General features: G+C 41.7%; 3 protein-coding genes and 2 long non-coding RNA genes across 8 annotated transcripts in view; 2 read left to right on the top strand and 3 right to left on the bottom strand.

Moving 5' to 3' along the window:
• The window catches only part of LOC122623204 (lachesin), a 64530-nt gene extending 50186 nt beyond the window's left edge, over positions 1–14344 (bottom strand). Inside the window, exons 1-3 of one of the 2 annotated variants that reach the window (XM_043802213.1) lie at positions 14165–14344; positions 13961–14098; positions 10992–11918 (exon numbers count right to left, since the gene is read on the bottom strand). In XM_043802213.1, the coding sequence (XP_043658148.1) occupies positions 10992–11079 (88 nt within the window). In that variant the 5' untranslated portion in view covers positions 11080–11918; positions 13961–14098; positions 14165–14344. The remainder of the gene's footprint in view (positions 1–10991; positions 11919–13960; positions 14099–14164) is intronic. The other variant, XM_043802214.1, reaches the window with a different exon arrangement.
• Positions 7867–8885, top strand: LOC122623207. Its single transcript, XR_006326385.1, has 3 exons — positions 7867–8425; positions 8648–8703; positions 8752–8885. It is a non-coding gene; the product is annotated as an uncharacterized LOC122623207 (long non-coding RNA).
• On the top strand, positions 12174–14464 carry LOC122623203 (pickpocket protein 28). Its single transcript, XM_043802212.1, has 5 exons — positions 12174–12364; positions 12428–12731; positions 12896–13044; positions 13340–14148; positions 14208–14464. The coding sequence occupies exons 1-5, from the start codon at positions 12174–12176 to the stop codon at positions 14462–14464; spliced, it is 1710 nt and encodes a 569-aa protein (XP_043658147.1).
• On the bottom strand, positions 14401–16261 carry LOC122623205 (nucleolar complex protein 4 homolog B). The gene is made up of 4 exons (XM_043802217.1): positions 16023–16261; positions 15257–15965; positions 14665–15194; positions 14401–14602 (listed from the first exon to the last, which is right to left on the bottom strand). The coding sequence occupies exons 1-4, from the start codon at positions 16158–16160 to the stop codon at positions 14486–14488; spliced, it is 1494 nt and encodes a 497-aa protein (XP_043658152.1). The 5' UTR covers positions 16161–16261; the 3' UTR covers positions 14401–14485.
• A 278-nt stretch (positions 16262–16539) lies between these two features.
• Positions 16540–22699, bottom strand: LOC122624777. 3 transcript variants are annotated; one of them, XR_006326508.1, is made up of 4 exons: positions 22585–22699; positions 22035–22230; positions 21790–21975; positions 16540–16732 (listed from the first exon to the last, which is right to left on the bottom strand). It is a non-coding gene; the product is annotated as an uncharacterized LOC122624777 (long non-coding RNA). The 3 variants fall into 3 exon arrangements; XR_006326510.1 differs by having other exon boundaries at positions 21797–21975; XR_006326509.1 differs by having other exon boundaries at positions 22035–22276; positions 22585–22687.
• Between the last annotated feature and the right edge of the window lie 426 nt (positions 22700–23125).

Below are 23125 nucleotides of genomic sequence, written 5' to 3'. Positions count from 1 at the left end.
TAAATAACATTTGCTAAAAACTAACTTAAGAACATGCCATTAAGGATTGTTCTCTGTATTGTTGTTGGGTAATTATTTTATAATATATATTGTTACACAATTAGTTCAGTTTTCTATATACAACAATAAGGCCAGTAGTAAGCAACTGTGACTGGTGTGAAATATTAACTATTAAATTAAATCCAGAAAGGGCGAAAGTGGGGGAAAGCGGAACTGGACAGGGAAGACAGTGAAGTGAAGAACAGGCAAAAACCGCGCCTTTTGACTGCCCGATAAGTTGGCCCTCCTACTTTTTTGTTCTGACCATTTTTGCAGCCGAGTTGCAGGTGCAAAAAAGCAACGGCGGCCGGCGGGGTGCGGAAAATTAGGTGGGAAAGGAGGGCTGCAAAACCAGCGGGGAAATCGGAAAACACAATGAGCGTCTGCCATTTTCGCAGGTCACTGCGCGCATACAAAAGACAAAAGCCAACAGCCGACATTTGGCACAAATCGCTGAATGGATTTACTTCCAACCCCCCCCACCAAAACGGACCCCCTTTTTCCCCATTTCCCCGCCACCCGTGCATTCTCAAAACCGGGGGCCCAAATGGGGGGAACAGCGGGGAAACAGCTCTTTGTTGGCATTGCTGCAAGTGACAAGCGTTTTGCGTGTGGCACACGGTGTAAATTGTCGTCCAAAGCGGGAAAAAACTGAAAAAAACTAAATAAAATACAGGAAGGAGGCTGGAGGAAGCAGAGGAAAAAGTATCCACAGCAAAAGCTATAGATGTTATATTACTAACAAACAATTAACAACTTAAAATCCTTCTAATCTTTAAAAAAAATTCCAAAAGTTATGGATATATAATAATATATAGCTCACTGATTCCTGAGTGCACTAAACTGAGGCACACACTGCGTATACGTAATGCTAAACATAATAGGCAATACAGTTTGTAAACCAATTCCCATAGCTTGAGTTTAGGAGATGAAAAGTGTGAAAAGCGCAAGGAAACCCTGTTAGAATTTAAAATGTTATCAGAATTATTATTTTGCGGGATAGTTGTTCAGCTGCTTTTCTGGATTTAGCCCACACCATTGGTTGAGGTATTTTGAGAACGTTTTTCGGCCACAATTCCAGGCCCATTTGGTTGCCTTTGTGACCTCAAATGAAGCGCCTACAATTGCAGCTTGAGGTCAGGTTCGTTGGGATCCGATTGTTCGCTTGTACACTACACTATGTATGTGTATGTGGTCGTAGCTGTGCTTGTAATTTGTATGCAAACACACACTCTCAACGGCACACACACACTGGCAAAGGGTGCACGTGTCTGCCAGCAACAACAACTGAAATGGGCGCACCGAGAAAACATAATTATAAGCACATGTTGCGCCCACACACACACCCACACACACACACACACACACACGAAATGCACTTGCTGCAGTTAGCCCCATCTCATTCTGGCACACATAAATTACCCCATTGGAGGGTGCACAAAAGTCTTGTTTCAAGTCTAAAGAATTGTGTACATGTTTACACTGGGAGAGTAAACCTCATATTATTAAGAAAATTAGAAATAATAAGCGAAAATAAGTAATATAGGCTACATGATTATTCATTTCCCGACTCCATATAGACATATAGGTAACATTTCTGCATCCATCGTTTCTTAATTTTCTCAGTGCACTTGTTTGGTGTGGGTGCGTTTCTGGGACTTTTGAATTTTTGCTTTGTATTGCGTTACATGATTCGAATTTCTAAAAGTTTTTCGATTTGTTTTTGTTTTGGACGAAGAGCAGAGTGCTGACCGCTTGTTTATTTGCCCAACATCAGCTCGGTGAGCTCATCATTCGAGTATCGGGTTCGAACCCGGACCTTCCGTCCTGAATCTGACACTTTTCAACTGCCTTCTCCGAATCCGCATCCTCTCAAACGGATCAGGTGAGTATTTATGGACACTGCAGTAATTAGCCAAAAACACAACTGTGTGCTACTGCTCCTGCATAGAGGAATAGAGGTAACTAATACCGATGGCCTGGGTTTAAGTTTTCCAGGGATTTAAGTTCGACAAGTAGACAACTGCCAGTATTACTTTACTGGCCAAGACACACATTCTCCAAATGTTATGTTGATCTTTTGACTTTTGGTTACGTTTGTAGCTATTGTCATATTGGTCTATTATATGGCCTATTCTTACTGGAGCGGAACATACAAACATTCATTCAATTATCAAAATTTGGGACTTCAATAGATTTAAAATTGATCAATGAATAAATGTGCCTTCGATTTAAATAAATTATCAAATAAAATACATATACATTTTATTGCAAATAAACGTGATTTTGTAGTATCAAAAAGACTTTGCTACATTTTAGGCAATTATTTTTTCGTGGTAAGCCCCGGAATTCCCTTGGCAAGATCCGACAGTTCCACAGACCTCCAGGGCATAATAATTTCAAAATGCAAACATCCGACTCAGGTGACAGTTTTGCACATTTTTGCGAATGCCAATCGCACTTATCCAACGTCCCAGCAGAACCCAAAAAGTATAGGTATGATTTATACAGCGCTCGCGAATTAATTTTGAATGAAAATGCTTCTGGTGACTAATAAGCCGTGGGGAAATGGAACGGGCTTTTCTGGCTTTTCCGCGCTTTAGTGGGCGGGATGAGTTGCATTTGAAGCGGTAGCAAGTGGAAATTTATTAGTGCTCTTGACAATCGGCAGCCCAGAATGTGCAGAGCGCACATTTTTCATTCGTATTTCAATTCAGATGGTTCTAGTTAATGCCCCCTCCTTGGGGGCTAGCACTGCGATCAGGGGCGTATGACTGCCCCCCCTCTTTTTTCCCATTCCTCGATGACAAAATCTGTCCGCGTTGCAGAAAAATGAATTTCTATAGCTTCGCTCTTTTTTATCCTTTCCAAAGCGACTGTAAAATATGACAAACAGCAAATTGCGCCAGTTATTAAATCGAAGCGGCTCAATAGATTATTACATTCAGGCCCATATACAATGAGAATGCATTTGCAGAATAAAAAATGAAAAGTATCCGCCTGGCTGTCGCCATGGAAACTGCCAAAACTGCTAATAAATTGGTGTATTTATAACTTTTTTAAATTCACATCAAAGGACTGCGATTAGCCCGCCCTGTATAGTCATGTTTAGGCTTAACTAACGCACCTGTTTCAAAAATGGGAAAATGAACTCGGTGATACCACGTACATGGGAAAAAACCCTCCTAAATTTTGCACTTCAAAGAGACACTTTTATTTTTTGTATAATAAATGCTGCGTGATGAAGCCATCATGCCCATAGACTTCGAGCCATCATGCAGTCCACAAATCCATCAGATATTGAGCCATTTTACGGACTTATTGAAATACTTACACACACACACACACACACACACACACACCAACACACACACACACACACTGAGGTAGCTGGAAAGAGAAACGGGCTCAATGGATGTTGCCGAATAAAAAAGAGCACTGCGATATATGGAGGATATAGAACGTAGGGGGGGCTGGGAGGCGGGGTGATAAGCCCTCGAAAAGAAGGCCATTGTGGAATGCAATTGACATCTCAATGAGACATCGTTTTCTCCATCCCGCTTTCTATTATCACAAAAAAAAAGAAGGGCAAACTGAAACTGACGTTTAGGCTTCGATTAAAGCAATTCGAGCTCGAAGCCAGTTGTCCAGCTATCCGAACTGAGATCAATCAAAAAATCACAAAAGCCCAAATTTGTACAGCATTTGGCTATCAAAATGATTTAATTGGTTAGTGCACTTTTTTTGTGTTTGCTCTATTTTATTTTTTGGCATGCCAACGATGGATGACGTCTTTGCACTCGATTGACCACAAATCAACGAACAATTTAGGGGAAAAGGGGTATACTACAAAAAAAAAAAAAAAACACAAAAAAAGGCCTTCCTGATGGGACAAAAGATGAGATGGCCACATCCACCTGAGTCCGTGTGCATTTGTTATTCATGAGCGGCCATCAACACCAAACAATGTCCAACAGAAGCGAAAGCAACAACAACAATTACAATTACAACAAGAAAAGGAAAACTCGAGCTTTTCCCGACCACGTCCACAGCCTGATTGTCCAATGGGCTACTGACGTTTCCGCTTGCCAAATGCAAACGGAAATGTCACAAAAAAAAAAAAAATAAAAGAAGAATGGACAAAAAATTTAAAATGAAAAAAAGAGATTGTTGAAAAAATTTCCCTACGTGGGCGGAAAAATGTGTGGGTGGAGCGACTGCCAAGCGGCTGCAACTGCCAACTGCTTTTGTTATGAATGATGATGGAAAATCTGGCAGCAACAGCAGCAGCAGCAGCAGAAAGCAGTGGAAAGGCAGCATTGCCATGGACCAACCAATTACACTGTAAGAAATTACACTTTCTGGCGATGAAGAAGCCCTGTCAAAATTAATGGACACTTATTATTTATTTCCACAGTAGGCGGCTACATTGATGTTTTAAGCTTAAGGAAAAGCGACTATTCGAGCAACAATTTTGGGAGTTATTTCAAAAATACTTACATTACAAGGTTTGCACTAGTTGCGTAATTAAGATTCGGTATACAAAGCCAAATATAAATGCTTAAGATAATGCATGCAAATGTGGACTAAGGCCACAGTGCACAGTCACCGTGCTGGACTTCGCCTGCAGTATCGGATCCTTTGGCAAAATGATGAGGAGATTGGCGGGGATAATAATTTGGGTGATTCAATTCAGTTTGTGCAACGAGCAGGCCAGCCAAAAACTTTGTGTGTGCGGCAAAGAAATCGGATTCCTTCTGCTGGTCACAGTGAAAACTCGAGGAAAAAAAAAACGGAACAAACGAAGCTCCCTCTAAAATTTGCCTGGTTAACCCCCTTCGGACCATCTCTTAACCCCCTTATTGGGCATTGAAATGCAAATGGTCGCTGGCCTGCCGAAATTAAATTATGTGGAAGTAATGATAACCCTTCTGTCTCTGTCTCTGTCTGTGCCCCACTCCCCCCCACTGCCACCCACTTTCCCCCGCATTTCTGGGAGCCCCTCTCTCCTGATTTTCCCCCCAACTGCAGGCTCTTCGTTCAACTGGCGACGTAACGCCTTTTTTGGCAGCTGTCTTCATGGCGCCCTGCCGCCACCCTCCCCTCTCCAAATTTTCCGCTTTCCGCTCATCACCGGACCTCGATTTTCCCCTGTGGAAAGCTGGGGCTCTGAGCGAATGCAAAATGAATTGGGTAGGTGTGTCGCCAGCAGCCGCTAACGGCAATTAATTGTTTGCTAAAGTGTCTTCGCACTTAGTGCAAGTGGAACGAAGGGGGTGGACACTCGGTTTTCACACCCACCGCCCTTTCGCCTGCTGGAAAAGTTTCCGGAGATTCATTAGGGCCAAATGGGCTGTGATTGAAAGGTGTGAAAGATTTGTGGACTCAGAGAACTGACCATAAACTCTGAAGGCGTTTCATTTGATGGCTATCGATTGGATACTGTATTCAACATATCAAGCCACTGGATTGGGCTTGTTAAGTGTTCGTTTAATCACATTAATGATTAATTTAATGGCTATATGATTATTAAATGTTTACAACCTTAGTTGATACTTCATTAAATAAGTTGACAGTTATAATTAGGGCAATTATGTTTATATTTAAATATTATACTTATTCTGAAGACTCAGAAAGTCCGTTTGGCGCGATGAATCTTCGTTCTGCTTGCCTATGTTTGTGTTTGTTACTCTGCTTGTTTGTTTCGATAAGGTCATTGTGAACATATACATATACATATACATATGTACAAAGATATGTAGGCCCAGTACATACGTTTATTTGTGCATTTACAAGCCGTTCTCTCAGTGCGGTAATGTTTTCCTTAGAATTTGCTAGCCCCGGGGGATATCTTCACTTTATATATGTGAAGAGGCAAAGAACAGAGCAATTTTGTCATTTGTGTCGAGAAATTTGCTGGAATTGTGGCAAGTTTTTGCCTCGGCTTATTCAAATAGACGCAACTTGCGCATCCTTTCGGCATTTCGGCAACTCGGTTTCCGTTTCTGTTTCTGTTTCTGCAACTGTGTGTCAAGTGTGGGCCTTTTGTGGCCATGGATATAAGAAATAAACAGAAGACACCGTAGGCGCTGCTACTGCACTTTCCAACCACTCCTCAATCCATCCATTTAGTCAACCATCCATCCATCCATCCATCTATTCATTCATCCAGCTATTCTCACACGGAGGCCTATTTACATAGCAAATATTAACATTGTGTAATTTAGTTGCTCTACAGAATGTGTACAGGGATATAGGCGAGTGCCTTTAAGTAAGTGGCAGCTACAGTGCGTTCCAGGGACATAAGGCCTAGGTTCGGTTTTCTATAGTACCGCCTACAGTTTTACATCTATACATCAAATCAGAAATCTACCGCTCTGTAGCTAACTTGACATACAGCCAAATGAAAAATCATTAAACTGTGTAAGATGTATATTGTATTGCATTTACTGTATGGAAATAACCGACCTTACAGAAGGCTACCGCACTGTAGCTCGCATCGCAACTTAACTTGACCGAGAAGCAAAATTTGCCAAGACTTTTCTGGCGGCATTACCATCTGGGCGAGAGTTTCACTTCCATTTCGGGTTTTAGCCTGGGCAAACTTTTCACATCCCACTCAAAATACACACAGCAAAATGGGGAATGTACTTCGAGTATTTATTTAAAGGCAGCCCAGGCACAGGCACTTGGTTCCCACTTTCAACCTCTCAGGCTGTCATAAGGCATTTTCTGCCTCCTCATCGCCTGCCATTATAAACTATTATTCTGTCTTGGCTGTTGATATTTTTCCAAATTTAATTGCATTTCGGTCCAGGCTCTAGATTACACTCTACACACACACGCAGTGAGAGAGAGCTGAGACTATATATATATATATATTTGTAGGCAGGACCGATCTAGGAGTGGGCGGAATTGGGTCGGCAGTGACAAGACAACTCAATTTGATGGCAAATCACATCATATGCTTTCCAAACACGTCCCAACCAGCAGCGACAGTAGCACGCAAAAATTTAAGTCACGAAAACAATTTCGTCAATTGTTGTTGTCTCTGCGAGGGCCGGACAAACTGGCGGACAAACTGGCTGACGGACATAAGGAAAGAAGGACAGACAAACAGACGGACGGACGGACGGAGAGCGTCCTTAAGTGGCCAAGCGCCTTGAGTGGATTACAGCGCAACGAGGCGACATTAGTGGACCTCCCATTCCCCGCATTCGCTAGACTGCGCCATCGTTATGTGCACTGAGAAAAACTTGCATTTATGCCAGAGAAACTGCACGATAAAGTGCACGATTATGTTGAACACTAAATACATTAATTTGTAAATCCTATTAATCTATTGTTTTTTAGTTGCTTCACAGATATAAAGGACTTATAAAAAAAACTTCAGTTTATAAAGTTGTTTAACATTTAAAAAATCTATTTTTGCTTACAGTGTTTTTGTCCGCTTTCGGGGGCAATGGTTGCTGCATTTATTTGTCTTGGCCAAAAATTTGAAACAATTGAGTCGCGAATTAGCATTAAGTCAATCACTTGTCTAGCAATGAAATATCTGGCTAACGCAGAGCACGTAGGACGCCCGAAGATAAAACAATAAAAAGCTGGTAGATTTATGTTCGTCTGAGGCAGGTCTTCTGTCTCGAAAGTTACTGCCATTCGTTGCTGCCGCAGTTTCTTAATAATTTTAACGATTGCTGATTATTGCTTGTCCACAGCAATTCAGAGCAGAGAAGGAAAACAAAAATGGATTACAATTTTATGGTGCTCAAACATTATTCCTATTAACCAAAGGTTTTCATGTCATTTACTTTTCACAGGCTTTATTCCTTTGGAAAGTCTCACACTTAGGGCAAAAATGGCACTATTAATTTACCTAATGAAGGATTGTACTTATCTTGAATGATATTCCACATGACCTACATTCATTTTATGAATTTCATTTCCGGAAAACCACCAACTACTAATTACTAAAACGATTAAGCAGCAGAAACAAGCCAAGATGCTGGCTTATAATCGCCATAAGAATAACACAAGTAAAAAGCATGGGGATCGGGCGAAATGAAAATAGAGAACCACAAAATGATATAATGTCCCATTGGATAAGCCCCCACATTCGCACAAAAAGGGACAGACAGCGAGAAGCTTTAAAACAATTAATTATAAATTTATGGGACCATGTGAAGAGGGGGAGCCAAGAAGAAGGAACAAAAGCAGACATTTAAATAACTCGGTAAACAAAAGCCAACTGAAAAGGACGAAGGACAAAAAGGAGTGAAAATGGATTTCCATTTAAGGCGGCATGTTGAGCACATTGTTTTTATTAAGTGTCGCATGATATGTGCGATAAATATATGTACACATATATGTATATGTGTATCCAATGGTAAGCCCGCAGTGCCAGTCCATTCACATAAACACTTCAAGTGGCAACATGACGTGCAACTAATCCGTTGCCGTTGCCCAAAAAATATGTTACAAGTGGGCAGGAGTGTCCGGAGGTCGAGTGTCCGTATCCGGATTCGGATTCAGCCGGACAGTGCGACAGTCGGACACTGTGGCCCAACACCGCAGTGTCCAATTAATTATTTAAGGATTAAATCCTTAGGTTCATGCTATCCACCTTAGATGTGTATTGGTGCTCGAAAAGTGCAAACAGCAATGGTAAGCAATTTAATATATTTCCAATTACTTTGTTTATTTCTTGGCTAGGCAACTCACTTTAGACCCACTGTGCCAAAGGGGACATAATAAAACAGCTGCCGACCCTGCACAAAGATGATGACTGCGACTCCTGATGATGATGACCCCTTGACCCCCGCCCCGCCCCGCACTCTATATAATGCACGCTAAATACATAGTTTGAAAATAGTTTTGAACCCTTTCATCAGGCAGCCCCAGAACTCGCAGTCAGCCGCAAACAAACAAAAAACCCATGGGAACTCGACTCGTGGCTTTGGCACCAGCAGCCAAAAAATAGGGTGGGCAGAATGGGGAAAAGCGAGGGAATGCGAGGAAAAGCGGGCCAGTGACAGTGGCAGTGGCAGAGCATTGGCTGTCATTTTCCTTATTCTCCTCTGTTTGTTTTATTTCTGCCATATGACCTTTTTTGTCACATTTAGCCCGAGTTACATTTTGTCAGTCCTTAACCAACTCATCAGGGTGGTCCTAAACTGCACTGCTTTGTGCTGATAAATGAAAGGCGAATGTCTGCCCAGCCTGCCCTCCTCCTCCTTCCGCTGGGTTTTCATAGCACTTTCCTTGCATTTCACCAACTCAATCCAACCTAGCCCTCTGACCACATCCACAGTCTGCGCTGCGTCTGAGCGAATGAGTCTGTGTGAATGGCTGCCGAAATGAATGTTGCAACTAAATGAATAAATGGAAATTAGTGGCAAAAAGGCAACGATGCGCACACAATGAATGGACAGTCAGACAGCGGACAAATCACGACGGACAGATTTACGGACATCTGGACAAAATTACGGACAAAAAGCCTAAAATTTGAGGGAGAATAAAACCCGCAAATAAAGCATCTGCCCAATGCATCTTTCATAGCCTATTTCCAAGGCCTACTTCTGATAGTGTTTGCATTAGGATAACTTTTTCTGTTTAATAATTATTTTGTTGTAAAACACACACTGTTGATAGCACATATGTTTAAATGGTTGTAATAGCTGTTTAAATGCCAAAGCTCTATTTAAAGCGTCTGCCCTTCCAGAAAATAACAGAAATATTATCGTATAACTCAAACAGGGAGGAGAAAGCGGAGAAAGGGCAGAAAGGAGCAGGGCATTGAAGCGAACGCATATCTATCATTAATATCGCCGCAGTCAGCTGCTGTTGTGCTAAAAAAGGCAGCAAAAATGGGATACATAAAGGGAAATTATGCTGAATATTCAATACCCTTTGCTTGAACACAAATGAAATATTTAAATAATTTTCTACGAAATTTTAAATAAGCTAAATTCAACCTAAATTTAAATTTTGGAACTACATATACATTTACATATATTATATAAAGAGCAGGGTTTCCGAACCATATGATATAAAGTATGTAATAAAAGGCCTATTAAATGGAAAATAGGAAAATGGCAAATGGCTGAGAAAGAGAAGAATGCCGCTGCACACACACACACACTTGGACGGCTATGAATGCTAACACACACCACCAGTGTGTGTGTGTGTGTGCGCATTGTGAGGTTTACTGGGCTGCATTTTCTGCATTTTCCACAGTAGCAGCGGCGGGAAAAGCTGTGGCAGCAACTGACTGCTGAACTACTGCCAACTGCAATTAATCATTTTTCTATCATTTTCAGATTTTTTAACACACACACATAGTGCCTGGGTATATACATATGTACGTATATACATGGGGTAAGTTATGATTTTTCACGATGCAGTGTATTTAAAAAAAAAAAAGTTTTTTGGAGAAATGGATTCGGGCTTGCTTCCCGCAATCTAAGGGGCTTAAATATATACAAAAAATATCACCTAAAGGAGTTCCTATGTAAATGAAATTGAGTTACGAAAGCCTTGCAATTGACTCTAATAATACAGAAACGTTTCACCACTTCAATGATAATTTGACGGCTTGTCTATAAGAATTTCACAGACATACACAGAACGCAGTGATGTGTGCCTATGGTGCACCCCGTAAATATGTGCAGAGACATCTGTCTGCTATTAGCCGCCGTAAATTGCATCGTCGCCATCGGCCTAAGCGATTTCTAATGGCGGAGCACAGCGGGCGGCGCCAAACGCCTCCCAAATCCCAAACTGCTCCACATAAGAGCTTCTCCGTCAATCGCACTGAGAAAAAAATCCTATTTGAGCCTCGCATAGGCCTACAAAATCAAATGCGAAATGTTCTGATATGCATAAGTTGACTAAAAGGCATTTGGAAGCAAACAAATGAATAGTAAATGAATTTACGAAACGATCCAACTTACTGTGCTTATATTTGTTTCGCCCAGTGTTCCTTTGCAGATCCTTTGGTGTAGATGCGCCTTGGACTATGCTGGACATACACATGTACATAGATTAGGTCAATTTGCTGGTAACTTTTGATGATGCCTCGGCATAGGAGTTCACATCGCAGGCCAAGTCCCAGACGAAGGGGAAACTTTCGGCCTGGTCACTCATTGATGCGGATACATCCGGTGGTTCGGTGGGTGGTTTGGCTGGTAGTCCGGTGGGCGATATGGTGGGTTACACCAGATGAATGTACATACATACATACGCAGCACACACATACGTTGGTGGTTCGAAGGGCATCGGACATCAACTGCTAACAAGTCAACAAGACCGGCTTGGTTCAGTCGGGCATTCGCATTCCCAGGGGACATTTGGTCAGCTCGGTCAGGTTAAGTGTTTTATGAACTTGTTTCAATGGAGTCGAGTTGAGTCCTCACAAAGTGCGTGTGTGTGTGTGTGTGTGTGCAGGTGCCATGTGGTGACATGTGGCCAGCAGGAGGAGCAAAAACAGGACCAGATCCAAGTCCACGTCTGTTGCCATTGAAGCTTTTAATTTGATTTTCGTTCAAGTGTCGTTTTCTGTGGTTCCCCAGCCGTCTGTCCCCGAGACTCTGTCTCTTTCTCCTTACCATCTGGACGTCTCTTTCTGCCAAACGGCTACCATCTCATTCGACATTCGTGCGTTTGACCATGTTGATTGTAGCAAACTTGAGCCTTTGGCCCGGCTCAAACTTCTCCCGCTTCGATTGGGGGATCCCACTTTTTGGCCGGGACTTCACTTGGGCTCCTCTGTCGGTTGAGGACTCAGTTTCTGATTCTCCTAATGAGGCATTCCTTTGCGTCCAAAAATCTCTAATTGCATTGCCATTCGAGGCTCAAAGCTAACAGCACAGGACGTTAACCTAAATAAAGTAAATAAAAATATAAAATGTCCCGTAAAATATGTATGCTATGTAATTTTTAATCTTAAATAGCTTAAACCCTTCACTGAACCTTCACTGTGTAACTACCCATTTCTCTACTACTAGGTAGTGCAGAGTACTTGCTCAGCCAACTAAGTGACATTAAAAAAACAAATTTCATAATTTGCTAATGAAATTGCGCACAAATAAGCAGAAGTACTGGGCATTTACAACGCAGTATGCTTTCAACCGAGGATGCGAGTGCCACGTAATCGACAAAAGGCTTTCCTTGCGAGCCAACAAAAACGACCAACGACGCAGCCTTTCAGGATAACGCTATCCACCTGGCGCAGAATCTTGTCCAGAAACACGGATGAGTTTTGCCGCAATACCACTATCCATGGTTTAAAGTACATCAACAACAGCAAATTGCGAAGCAGTGATAGGTATGGCTAATTTAATGTGTTAAAATAAATCAGTTAAAGCTAAACTTCATCGTGCATTTTAAGGTTATTTTTCGGAATAGCCCTGTTAGTGGTACTTGCCCTCGCTATTTACCTAATACAGGACGCCTTCGATAAATGGACCACGAACCCGGTTATTGTGGGCATCGATCCGGAGCTAACATCCATTGCCAACGAGCCCTTTCCGGCAGTAACAATCTGTAATTTAAATCAAGCTCAGGCCGAAAGAGTCGAAAACCTTTCCAACGACTCCGTGGAGTTCGCAATGCTGCAGTTGCTCTGTCGACGGAAGGTGGACGTGGACATGGTGAAGAGCAACGATTCCCGCTGGGAGGAGTTTATACTGAATGTAAGAAACCTTTTCTAACCTGGTATCTGAAGTTTAAGTTTAACAATCATTAATCTTGCATAAAAACAACAACAGAAGACGTGCCCAATCTGTTGGCTCTTGTGAAGACTAGCTTTAAGATAATTCAACAATACCTCGATTATTTATATATTTTATTAATGCAGATCTCACAGCCCTGCAAATCAATGGTTATTCACTGTCGTTTTGGCGCCGATGATTACGAATGTGCACGCTTATTTCACCCCATCGTGACCGATGAAGGTCTATGCTGTGTTTTCAATATGCTGCATCCCAGGTTTATGTACCGGAAAAGGTGGGAAACACTATGCTCAGTTAAGCTTATGATATATTCAGTTCAGTTCAGTTCTTTCATTTCGCCAACACCCAGTAAGATTAAGCTTTGGAAAAAGCTGTTTGCGAAGCACACTTTTGGGCTCCAACCTTTTCCAAAATGCATGAGAACTTTGGAGCCCGCTTTTTGTCAGTTGCGAACCCTGTGCTATGTCTTTGGTTTCAGCTTTTTAAAAAGGTAGATAAGAAGGGAGCATAAAACACTCCGATACACTTACTAAAAAATTCAGTCTTTTTATGATAATTATCCCCTGAAGAGTTCCCTACTCGCATCGGAATATAAGTCTGCCTGAGGGATTCCATGCTGTCAATTGGCATGCGGAGATGGGATATCGCAAGCGAGGCTTTCAGCCGGATGGGGATAATCCTCTGTACCCTCGAAGAGCCCAAGGAACAGGGGAGTCGTTGGGACTATCGCTGACCCTGGATGTGCAGGCGGATGCCTACTACTGTTCCTCGTCCAGCAGCGTTGGCTTCAAGATCGCCCTGCACAGCCCGAACGAATCGCCGAATGTCCGCGAGACCGGAGTCCTATTGGCACCCGGAATGGAGACCAAACTGCGCATAGATCCGACCAAAATCGTTACGGAGAAGCACCTACGCAATGTGGACCGTCGGAGCAGGCGTTGTTTATTCCACAATGAGCTAAAACTTCGCTGGTTCGCCCACTACACCCAGAGAAATTGCGTGGCAGAGTGCCTTTCCGGCTGGCTAATCCGCCACTGCGGCTGTGTGACCTTCTATATGCCCCGATTGAACGCGAACGATACCATATGCCCGCCGCACAAGAGGGAATGTGTTGAGCTTATTCGATTTAGAACCATAGTTGCGATGGAATCATGTCTTGACGAGTGCCTGCCGTCGTGTTTCGATCTCACCTTCACCGCAACTGCCTATTCAACGAGAATCTCGCACGACGGCTTTAGGGAGACATCTTCGAATGGCGGCTGGAACTTCACCGATTCCTATGTGGAGCGCAGTGTTGCGGTGGTGAATATGTATTTCAAGGATCCGACCTTCCGAGCAAACAAGCAGACCGAGTTCATAGGCTTTTCCGATTTTCTATGTGAGTTAACAATTACCTGTTTCTCAGTCAAGAATTCACACATCCGTACAATCCTGCAGCTGGCGTTGGAGGTCTTATGGGTTTGTTCCTCGGCTTCAGCTTTCTCTCCATTGCCGAGTGTGTTTACTTCGCCTTGATCCGACCGTGTCGCACTTGCTCGGAGATTCGACAACTTAATCAGCCAAAGGTGCATCAAATGAACTTAAAGAAGAGTCCGACCCCTGGCAACATTAGATACATTTCAGCAGCAAATTGGTTTCAGGCCGAGTTGGCCCATCAGCAGCCCAACAACAGGCAGCACTTTAATCCTGCTTAAACTTAGCATAGTAACACTAATCTAGATGAGGTCCCAGTATTTGGTCACGAATTCGTTTTTGGGCAAAGCCAAATTGGTGGGACGCTCGTAGTTCAGAGCAAATTGCTTGGCCTTCGACTGTAATTCGTCGTCGAAAATCTAAAAGGGAAAAATGTGTAGATTAATCAATATTAAAAGATTCATTCATTTGCTCCGCTTACATTGCACTCCTTCCTATCCAGGAGAGGTGCTAAATCGAATTCGATTACGGGCAGCGAGGAGTTGATGAACCGGGCTGCATTGGCCACCTCTGGTACAACGTGCTTCTGCAGCAGCGTGATTTCCCACAGCGAACTGTTTATCGCATTCGATTTTACGGGATCTGTTTCTGTTTCGTTGTAAGGATCGCTGACCTCATCCGCTGCATGACTGGCACGAATTAGTTTCTGCAATCCAGTATGTCTCAATAACAGGTTGCAAACGAATCGGATCATAATAACTGCGTCTTCGGTGGGCGATTGCAGGGCCAAGCGGGCGAGACGCTTCACGAATGCCGCCACCAGATTCTCTGGCAAGTGAGTGGAGGTCAGGAAGATATCGGCCAGGTAAAACAGGCGTGCCTTGTACTTGTTGTAGAACATCCGGGGATAGAACATGTTGTACAGCTTCTCATACACATCCGGATAGGTGATGTTCTGCTTTTGCATAAGCGTAAAGATACCCTGTAGGGCCAGCAAGGCAATGGGGCCATCTGAAAAGTTGGAAAACAGTTGTGAGAAAGGATCGGTTGAGATTCTAAAACAAAAGACCAACCAAACTGGTGCAGGGAGTCCATGAGGAAGTCGGTCAGCTGGATGGGATCTTCCAGGTGGTTGATTACACGCTCCAGAAGTACCACCAATATTTGACGGTGCAGCTTCTCGTCCACTTCGTTGCCCTTGGCCATTATAGTCAGCCAGAGTTCATTCAGTCTTTTGCGATTTTCCTCATAGTTAAAACTCTGATTTTTGGCGCTTTCCACGTGGTAGTCCGCCGTGCTCAGCACAGACTTTCCCATATCCAAGAGGTTTACAATAGATAGGAAGTTCATGGCCTTAATGGGGCTGTCCTTGAAGTCTTCACTGGGCACTAAACTTTTCAATAGCTTGAGGGTAATTTCCAATACATCCAGGTTTTTGCAGTACTTCCCATAGTTTGTCAGCGCGGTTGTGGGCGTTGCATCGCCGTTTATTAGGGTTTCCAGTATTCCGCGGATTCTGTGGACGGGCCAACCCTTTTTGGGTGCTATGGGATGCTTGGCCTCCACTTTGATGAGCTGCATGCACACTTTTAGAGCCCCGGAACTTTCCGAATCCACCAGGAGATTTTCCATGAGGAGCAACCAAGTTTCCTCATAAAGCTCCTGGATTTTGAGCCCCTGCTTCTCATTGCCTTCGATGGCTTTTCGTTTCAGCAGGTTCTTGAATATCACCTCGAGTGTATTCATCACCTCGCCAGCTGGCATATTATCGGGCGTATCCTTCTGCACGAAGATAATTTGAATTAATAACGTAGTTAATACATAATTTGAAAAACTTGCCAGCAATTGGACGAATCCCTTAAGCGTTTTGATGTCCACATTCTGGGCATTTAGCAGGGAATTGGCCTTGGACTGCAACTGCTTCTTGGCCAAAGACTCCCTGGTGTCCCCGTCCACGCTCACAGCTAATCGTTTCATTTTCAATGTATTAAATGTGCTCTAAATCAAATTAATACCCGCGACAAACAAAAAATAAACGAAAATATGCCGCGTGCTCTCGCGGAGTTGCCGGATCAGCGAGGTACGCTATTCAGTGGTGACACCTGTGGTATTTTTACTGCCACTGCGATGGTTATATACTACACTCATACTAATCGATACTTTGCACGCGCCGCCGGTTCAAAAAGTACCATCGCTAGGGCGCCAAACGGAAAATATTAATAAACAAATTCGCAAATTTAGGTTCATATTTGCACATTTTATTCAAAGTACATTTCCTAGGACACAGAAATGATTTCAGGAAATAATTAATTCAGCTTAAGGTATGAATGTAAAACAATACTGTTTTAGATCCGCTTTCATTCACAAGAAAGTCACTCAAATTTGAGTTTCACTTTAGCATGCCGCTTACTCGGAGCTCGGGTTTTCCGCTTTTGCGCTCAAGTTCGCTTTCGGCTCGCAAACGAAGCCGCTTTGTTTACAAATATTTTTTGCTCCTTTGGGAATTTGCATACGCGCCTGTTGCGTTCTTTTCGATTTCGGTAGGAACACTGAAAAGGAGTTAAACAAGTTGTAAGAAGCACATAGGTTTAATTAAAAATTCTTTTTAAAGCATGGCTTATTTTAAATAAATAATTGTATTTTAATAATTAAAATCTTACATTTTAAGTCAAAAATATTTTAGCAATATATATTCATATCTTAAAGTATTTTATATTGTTTGAACAAGGTGAAAAGCTCGTTCCATGATTGTACTAATAATAATAATAATATATATAAATATTACAATTTGTACTCATTCTTTTTTCGTACTCATATTTCATTGAAAAATAATAGTAAAAAGTTCAGAAATATGCTGAGTGTCTTTCGTAGGCGGCAACGCTCCATAACACTCAACTCGAGTCACATCCTTCGGGTCCTTCGGCTCAATCTTCGTCATGTGTTTTGGTTTTGCGCCCACTTGCGACTGTTTCGATTTGGATGGCGCGTAGTTCGCTGGCGAATGTCCTGACCGACGGTTGTGTGGCGGACTGGAAAGGACCCTACGGAATCGGGCTAAGGATAGCATTTCGATCCGGGCAAATCCAAGTTAAAAATTGTAATGTTTTTTCAAAAATGTCCTAGCAGTTCACAAATTTTCTTGATTTTTTTTACGTGCTATATGAAATAAACCTAAAATATAAACAAGCAAAGGGTAACAAAATACTTAAACGAGTTTAAAGTGAAAGCAGAAACCATCTAAAATATTTTCTGTGCCCAAGTTTTTCGAAGTGTTTTCCGGGCATTCCTTTTTTTAAGTTTACCACTGTCCAACGATTTCGAGGCATCAAATCAGGTGAGTTGCTACTGGATGCGGAAATTGAGTCAAGAAGCCGGTAATTGAATTAAAACCAACTTCGAAAGTGAGACTTTTTTGCAAAAGCAACGTTTAATTGGGCTTGGGATTCTTGCACGTTTTCCCTTTTCCTTCTAATAAACCTTTACATCCGGAGACAGTTTAAATTCAATAGTCCAGCGGCTTTTGTTCGGCATTTGATTGATGAGACCCAAAATAAGGGAAGGAAATACGAAAAACCTTAAGAGTACAGGTCAGAATGGAATGCCAGATTTAAAGGGATTCCCGAGTACATTACCATATAGTTATTATTTGTTATAATCAAGTGAACAAATTGGTAATTTATGTGCAGTAATTTTCACAAAGGTCAAATGTATAGAGTTGCATTTTTATTGCTGGCCACCAGTAAACTCACTGTAATGACTTAGCCACGGGAATTAATGCAATTGTTTTCGTGACACTATTGCACTCGCCACTTTGCCTGCGAATTAAGTATCCCTTCGCCGAGGGCGCGGTCAGTGCATCCGTTTAAACCGAAACCAAATCCAAATCAAAATCAAAATCCAGGTGATATCTGGCTTCAGCACGCGATGCGCCACATGCGACATGCATTTAATTTCAATTTCAGTTGGCCGCCCAATTTACACATTTAACGTGTGTAATTTGCAGCTAAATTTAATTGGCCTAATTAGGTGCGACATGGCCGTGAATCGTGGGTGAAATTGGGGGCCTTGAGCTGGAGGTACAGAATGCATGGGCGGTCGCCATTAAGTGTTTGGTTAAGGACCTAACTCAAAGCAAACGGCAGTCGCGTCAATTCAGGTGAAATCAACTGTAATAATTGCGCACTTCAACTGTCTCCCCTTAAGAAATTTGTTTAATTGCACTGAAAAACTCTTTAATCACAAAGCGAAGAGGTTCGACAAAATATAAATATATACCTATATACCTATAAATATTTACCTACCGTTTGTATACATATCAATATATACACGGACTTAAGAAAATACAAATAGATTTAACTCCGAAGGAGAAGAAGAATAAATTATTACATTTATTTTACAAATTGATAAAACTTACATGGGCACACTGATATGGTATCGTTTGGAGCTCTTTTTTGCCACTCGAACAACCTTGGCAACCAAAAAATTCTGAAAAATCTGAGAGGCCTAGGGGAAGAGATTTCTTTGGCTGGATTCCTTTTAAAGCAGAAAAAGAATGGTGCAAAAAGTTTTTCATAATATTTTAACAAGAATTTAACGCTGCAGGCAAGGACAAGGCACACAAGTCCTGAAGTCCTGCAGAGCCCCCCTCAGCATCCTTAGCCCCTCCTCATCTCCTAGCAAACATTGTCCAAGCGACCAAGATGTGGCATTAAAAATGAAAAAGCAACTCAAAATTCTCTGTCTCGCAAATGGGAACGCAGTAAAAATACCAAAACGCATAGTCACAAGGGTTTGGGTGGGTGTTGGCAAAAAAGCTAAGGAAAAGCGGTGCCTCATCCTTATATGTAACTGAAACCTTTGGATTTTTGCTCAATTTTTTGCTTTTTTTTTGTTTTTTTTTTGTGTTTTGTCTGGGTTTCGGGGTCCAGGCCTCGGCTCATCTGAGGCATGCAAAATGAACCATAAAGTGCAGTCAGTCCAGTTGTTTTGAAGCCTTGCCCATTTTCTGTCCCACCCCCTCTCTGCACCGCCCCCTCAACTGATAAGCACTTGACTCGAAGGCTTTGACCACTTCTTTGCCCCTTTGCCCCCCCCTAGAACCCCTACACACCAAATGCGTGGCCCCCTCTACTCTAAAAAGCGAATATAAACCCGAAGAGCCCGGCGACGGGTTCATAAAGTCGGACTCATATCTTTCCCCTTTCGGAGAGGGACTCGCAAATGGCCCCTCTGTGCGGGAAAATATTTCGAAATTCTGTGCCCTTTGAGGTGCAATTTTCCTAGATAGGAAAAGACACATTTTCATTCTCTACCGAGGACATTGGCAAATTGGTACGTAAAAGGTTGAATGGCGTGCAACTTCTGGGTAATTAGGAATTATTCAGAATTCCAAAGATGTTCCCAACGGAAATTATTTCAAAAATAAGAAACTAGAAATTTCCTGATATATATTTTCACAAAGTTGTGTGCGACTTTAAAATAGTTGCATTGACTACCTACAATAACCTATCTTTAATATGGGAAAATATAAGAGACTCAGAGGTCGCAATAAATATAGAAGATAATTTTAAAGATTTAAATTGTCCCATTTCACTTGGCAGTCGCCACTGCAAGAGGACTCCGAAAATCCTCAGTTGTTTTCCGGACTAATCAGTTGAGCCATAAACATTTAGCTGGTTTCATTTGCTCTTAAAAGTTGACTAAATGAAATGCAGCAATTCCGGCAGTAATAATATTGTTTGCCATAAAGCTTAGGAATTACACCTCAGACAAATGCAAATGTTATTGTGCTGTCTGGGATCCCCAGTTCTCATTTTTCCTCCCAGCTTATCCAGCTGCCCCGCCCACTTTTCCACACACTTTACCGCCCATCTAACCACTCATAAGCTTACTTTACACACACACACGAAGACCAAAAGGACAGGGGCGAAACAAGATAAACACGTTTACAAATTTTACTGAAGCTTTTCCGCCGAGGAAAAATCGGAGGGCTGAAAAAGCGACAGAGGGACATACGCGAGTATCATGAAAAATGTATAAAAGCGCAGCCAGTGGTTTTCCACAGCCTCTGTTCTCTTTTATATTTGTTTTTCTTTTGCCTGGTGTGTAAATTTAATTGATTGACATCACTTGAGCGTAAGGACAAAACAAAAAAAAAAGAGAAAAACAAGATGAAAAACAAGGATGAGAGCATGTAAACAAATGATTTGTGAACTGCCTGCCAAGCAAAAATGATAATCGAAAAAAATAACGCACATCTTAATTTGTTTTAAATGCAAATGTTTGTCAAAACCGAAAACGTTTTTCTCGACTGTCGTTCCGCCGACTGATTTCGCCACTTAAACCGGGATTAGTTGCCACTTCAGAAGTTAAGAGTGTGCGAAAAGAGGCCGTTTTCATGGAGAATTCATTATAACAAATTCAATTCATTGGCTGATTTTGCGGTTGGTTTTGGAAAATGATATTTACTTTGGGAAAATTACGTAAAATGCCATGAAATGTAAAACATTTCAATACTCGAAGTACAGAAAGGAAATGTTTCTCCCCTTAAAAAAATGATACTATTTCAATATCTTGCTTTTGAACACCATGTATTAGACAGTCTTGTTTACAGAATACCTTTAAGTATCCGCAATCAACTTGACAAAGGTAATTTCAGCTAAATAGTTTGAGGAAATGCCTTTTGGCAGCCCTGAAAGCCAGTGGTTTTCCGCGGAAATAGTTCATTGGGTCCTTGGGCTCCTGGGCGACTGTCTACAAATATGAAATGTCAAAAGGAACAGGCGGTTTTCAAGAACGCCTTCCTCACAATTAGCTAATTAAGTTAAATTCGCGTTGTCGCTGGCACATCGGGCGTCATCCCGGCTGCTCATCTGGGTTATCAAGATGAAAGCAGGCGGCGTTTCGCGTTTCCAAGAAAGTAAATGGAATCGAGGGGAATCCGGGGCCCCGGAGTTACTTTGAAGTACATACACATATATATCCACTCCACACATCTCTGCTGTTGGTGTTTCTGGTGTTTCTGGCGATTCTGGTGTTTCTAGTGCTCCTGATGCTCTGTGGCTGTGGGCGATTGCTGCTGCATGCTAATCGAGTGGGATTCCGAAGTGCCTCCGCACTCGTAAATAATTGATTAATAAATTACAAACTGTTTCGCCTCGGCAATCGTCTCACACATGCCATAATTAAGGCCTAATGCCATATACACAAGTATGCCCGCTGGATGAAAGGGAAAGTTGTTGGCTTGACTGCATATTTACAATGCAAATTCTGTGGCTTATTTACATTATTCGTAATAATTTGTTTGGCTACATAATAACAAACACAGTCATTTCTGCGAAGCTCCAAGTTTAAATAATAAATTAATTAATTACCCAATGTTATGCCTTTTACAATCCAACCAAATTATCCTAAAATATTGATATATCTACTCGCAATATACACAGAACTGATATGCATTATCATTGGTATTCTGCTGCAATCAAATTCAAATTCAATACGAGTCTAGTTCATTCTAATGCCAAAAAACATTCCAATTAGCTGCAATTCATTCTAGTCCGAACACAATCTAGGTGCCACTCAGTTGCCATTCCCACTTACCACTTACCACTCACTTTTCATCCAACCGTGGCCATGAATTTCCCGGCACTGGGGACCCGAAAATGTAGTTGGTTCTCGGCTGTTTCTGTCTGTTTGCCCAATGCGAAATTGCGCACATTCATTTCCGGAATTCTAAGAATTTTCTGCGGCCAGTGTCCATTGAGAGATCTGTTGAGCTGGGGAACACGGGAAACTGGGGAAAGCTGTGATACTGGATACTTGAAAGCCGGATAGCCGGCGACCAAAACTCACACCCGGACTGATAACCCAAAAGCACGACGACAAAATTTGAGGATGATGACGGGGAATCGAGGAATTCCGGGGGACCGCAGGAAATCCATGATGTGTAGTTAGCCACTTGGGGACTTAATGAACTTTGCGGCTTTTCTTGGCCTGTTCACTTCGGTGGAATGGTCGAGGGCGACTTCCTTACCGCAAATCGATGCATCTGAAAAGTTGCATTCTTGACAATCAATCACAAAAATGGGATTTATCTGAAATGGTATTCTAAGTGGTCACTTTTCGAACTTTTTTTCTTGTATTAATATTTATTAAGTAAATCATCATAATATTGTATCTTAACATCACAGGGTGGAGAAATATTCTTAAGAATTACCAAACACTATATAAACAAATTAGTGAAGTAAATATATATGAATAAGTTTATTTTTACTTTAATCATTAAATATGTACGTGTATTAATTAAATATGTTTTGAGAATAATACATATTTATTTTGCATCAAGGCGCACGTGAACATAAATATTTAATTTAATAAACTACCTCCTATGTGTGGAACATACCTGGTCAGGTCCATGATGCACTGCATCCAGAATGACGACGAGATACCCACATGGCCTCTGGAACCACTATCACACACACCGACACACAAACTACTACTTTTCCTATCACATCATAACTTCCGGTCAACTGATCTATGAGCTGTCAGAGCGGCTATCCCATGAGGATTGAGTCAGAACTGATTGGGAATTGCAAGTATTGGTGGACGAAATTTTTTTTTACATTACATTAATTATGTAAAGTTTGATTTCTCCCTTAAAGGTTTATTTTTATGGATTAACCAATCAATTTTTCTTCATTTCAGTGAAATAAGAACTCAAATAAAATCACCTAAAATAGGAGTTACACCTTAGAAATCCAGAAACTTTTGAAGGTTGTAAATTAAAAACATAAGACTAACATACAAGTATTTGTGTACGCAACATTTAAGGTATTATTCTAAAATTCTGGGAATTATTATATATTTGAAAACAACCAAAAGGCACTCAGAGCTTTTTATAAAATAAAAGAACTCAATTTAGGCCAAATGCCCTTCACCAACAA

Source organism: Drosophila teissieri, chromosome X, assembly GCF_016746235.2.
Source record: "Drosophila teissieri strain GT53w chromosome X, Prin_Dtei_1.1, whole genome shotgun sequence".
In the NCBI taxonomy this organism is placed as follows: domain Eukaryota; kingdom Metazoa; phylum Arthropoda; class Insecta; order Diptera; family Drosophilidae; genus Drosophila; species Drosophila teissieri.
The sequence above is the reverse complement of the archived record's forward strand: the minus strand, read 5'-3'. Positions and strand labels throughout refer to the sequence as shown.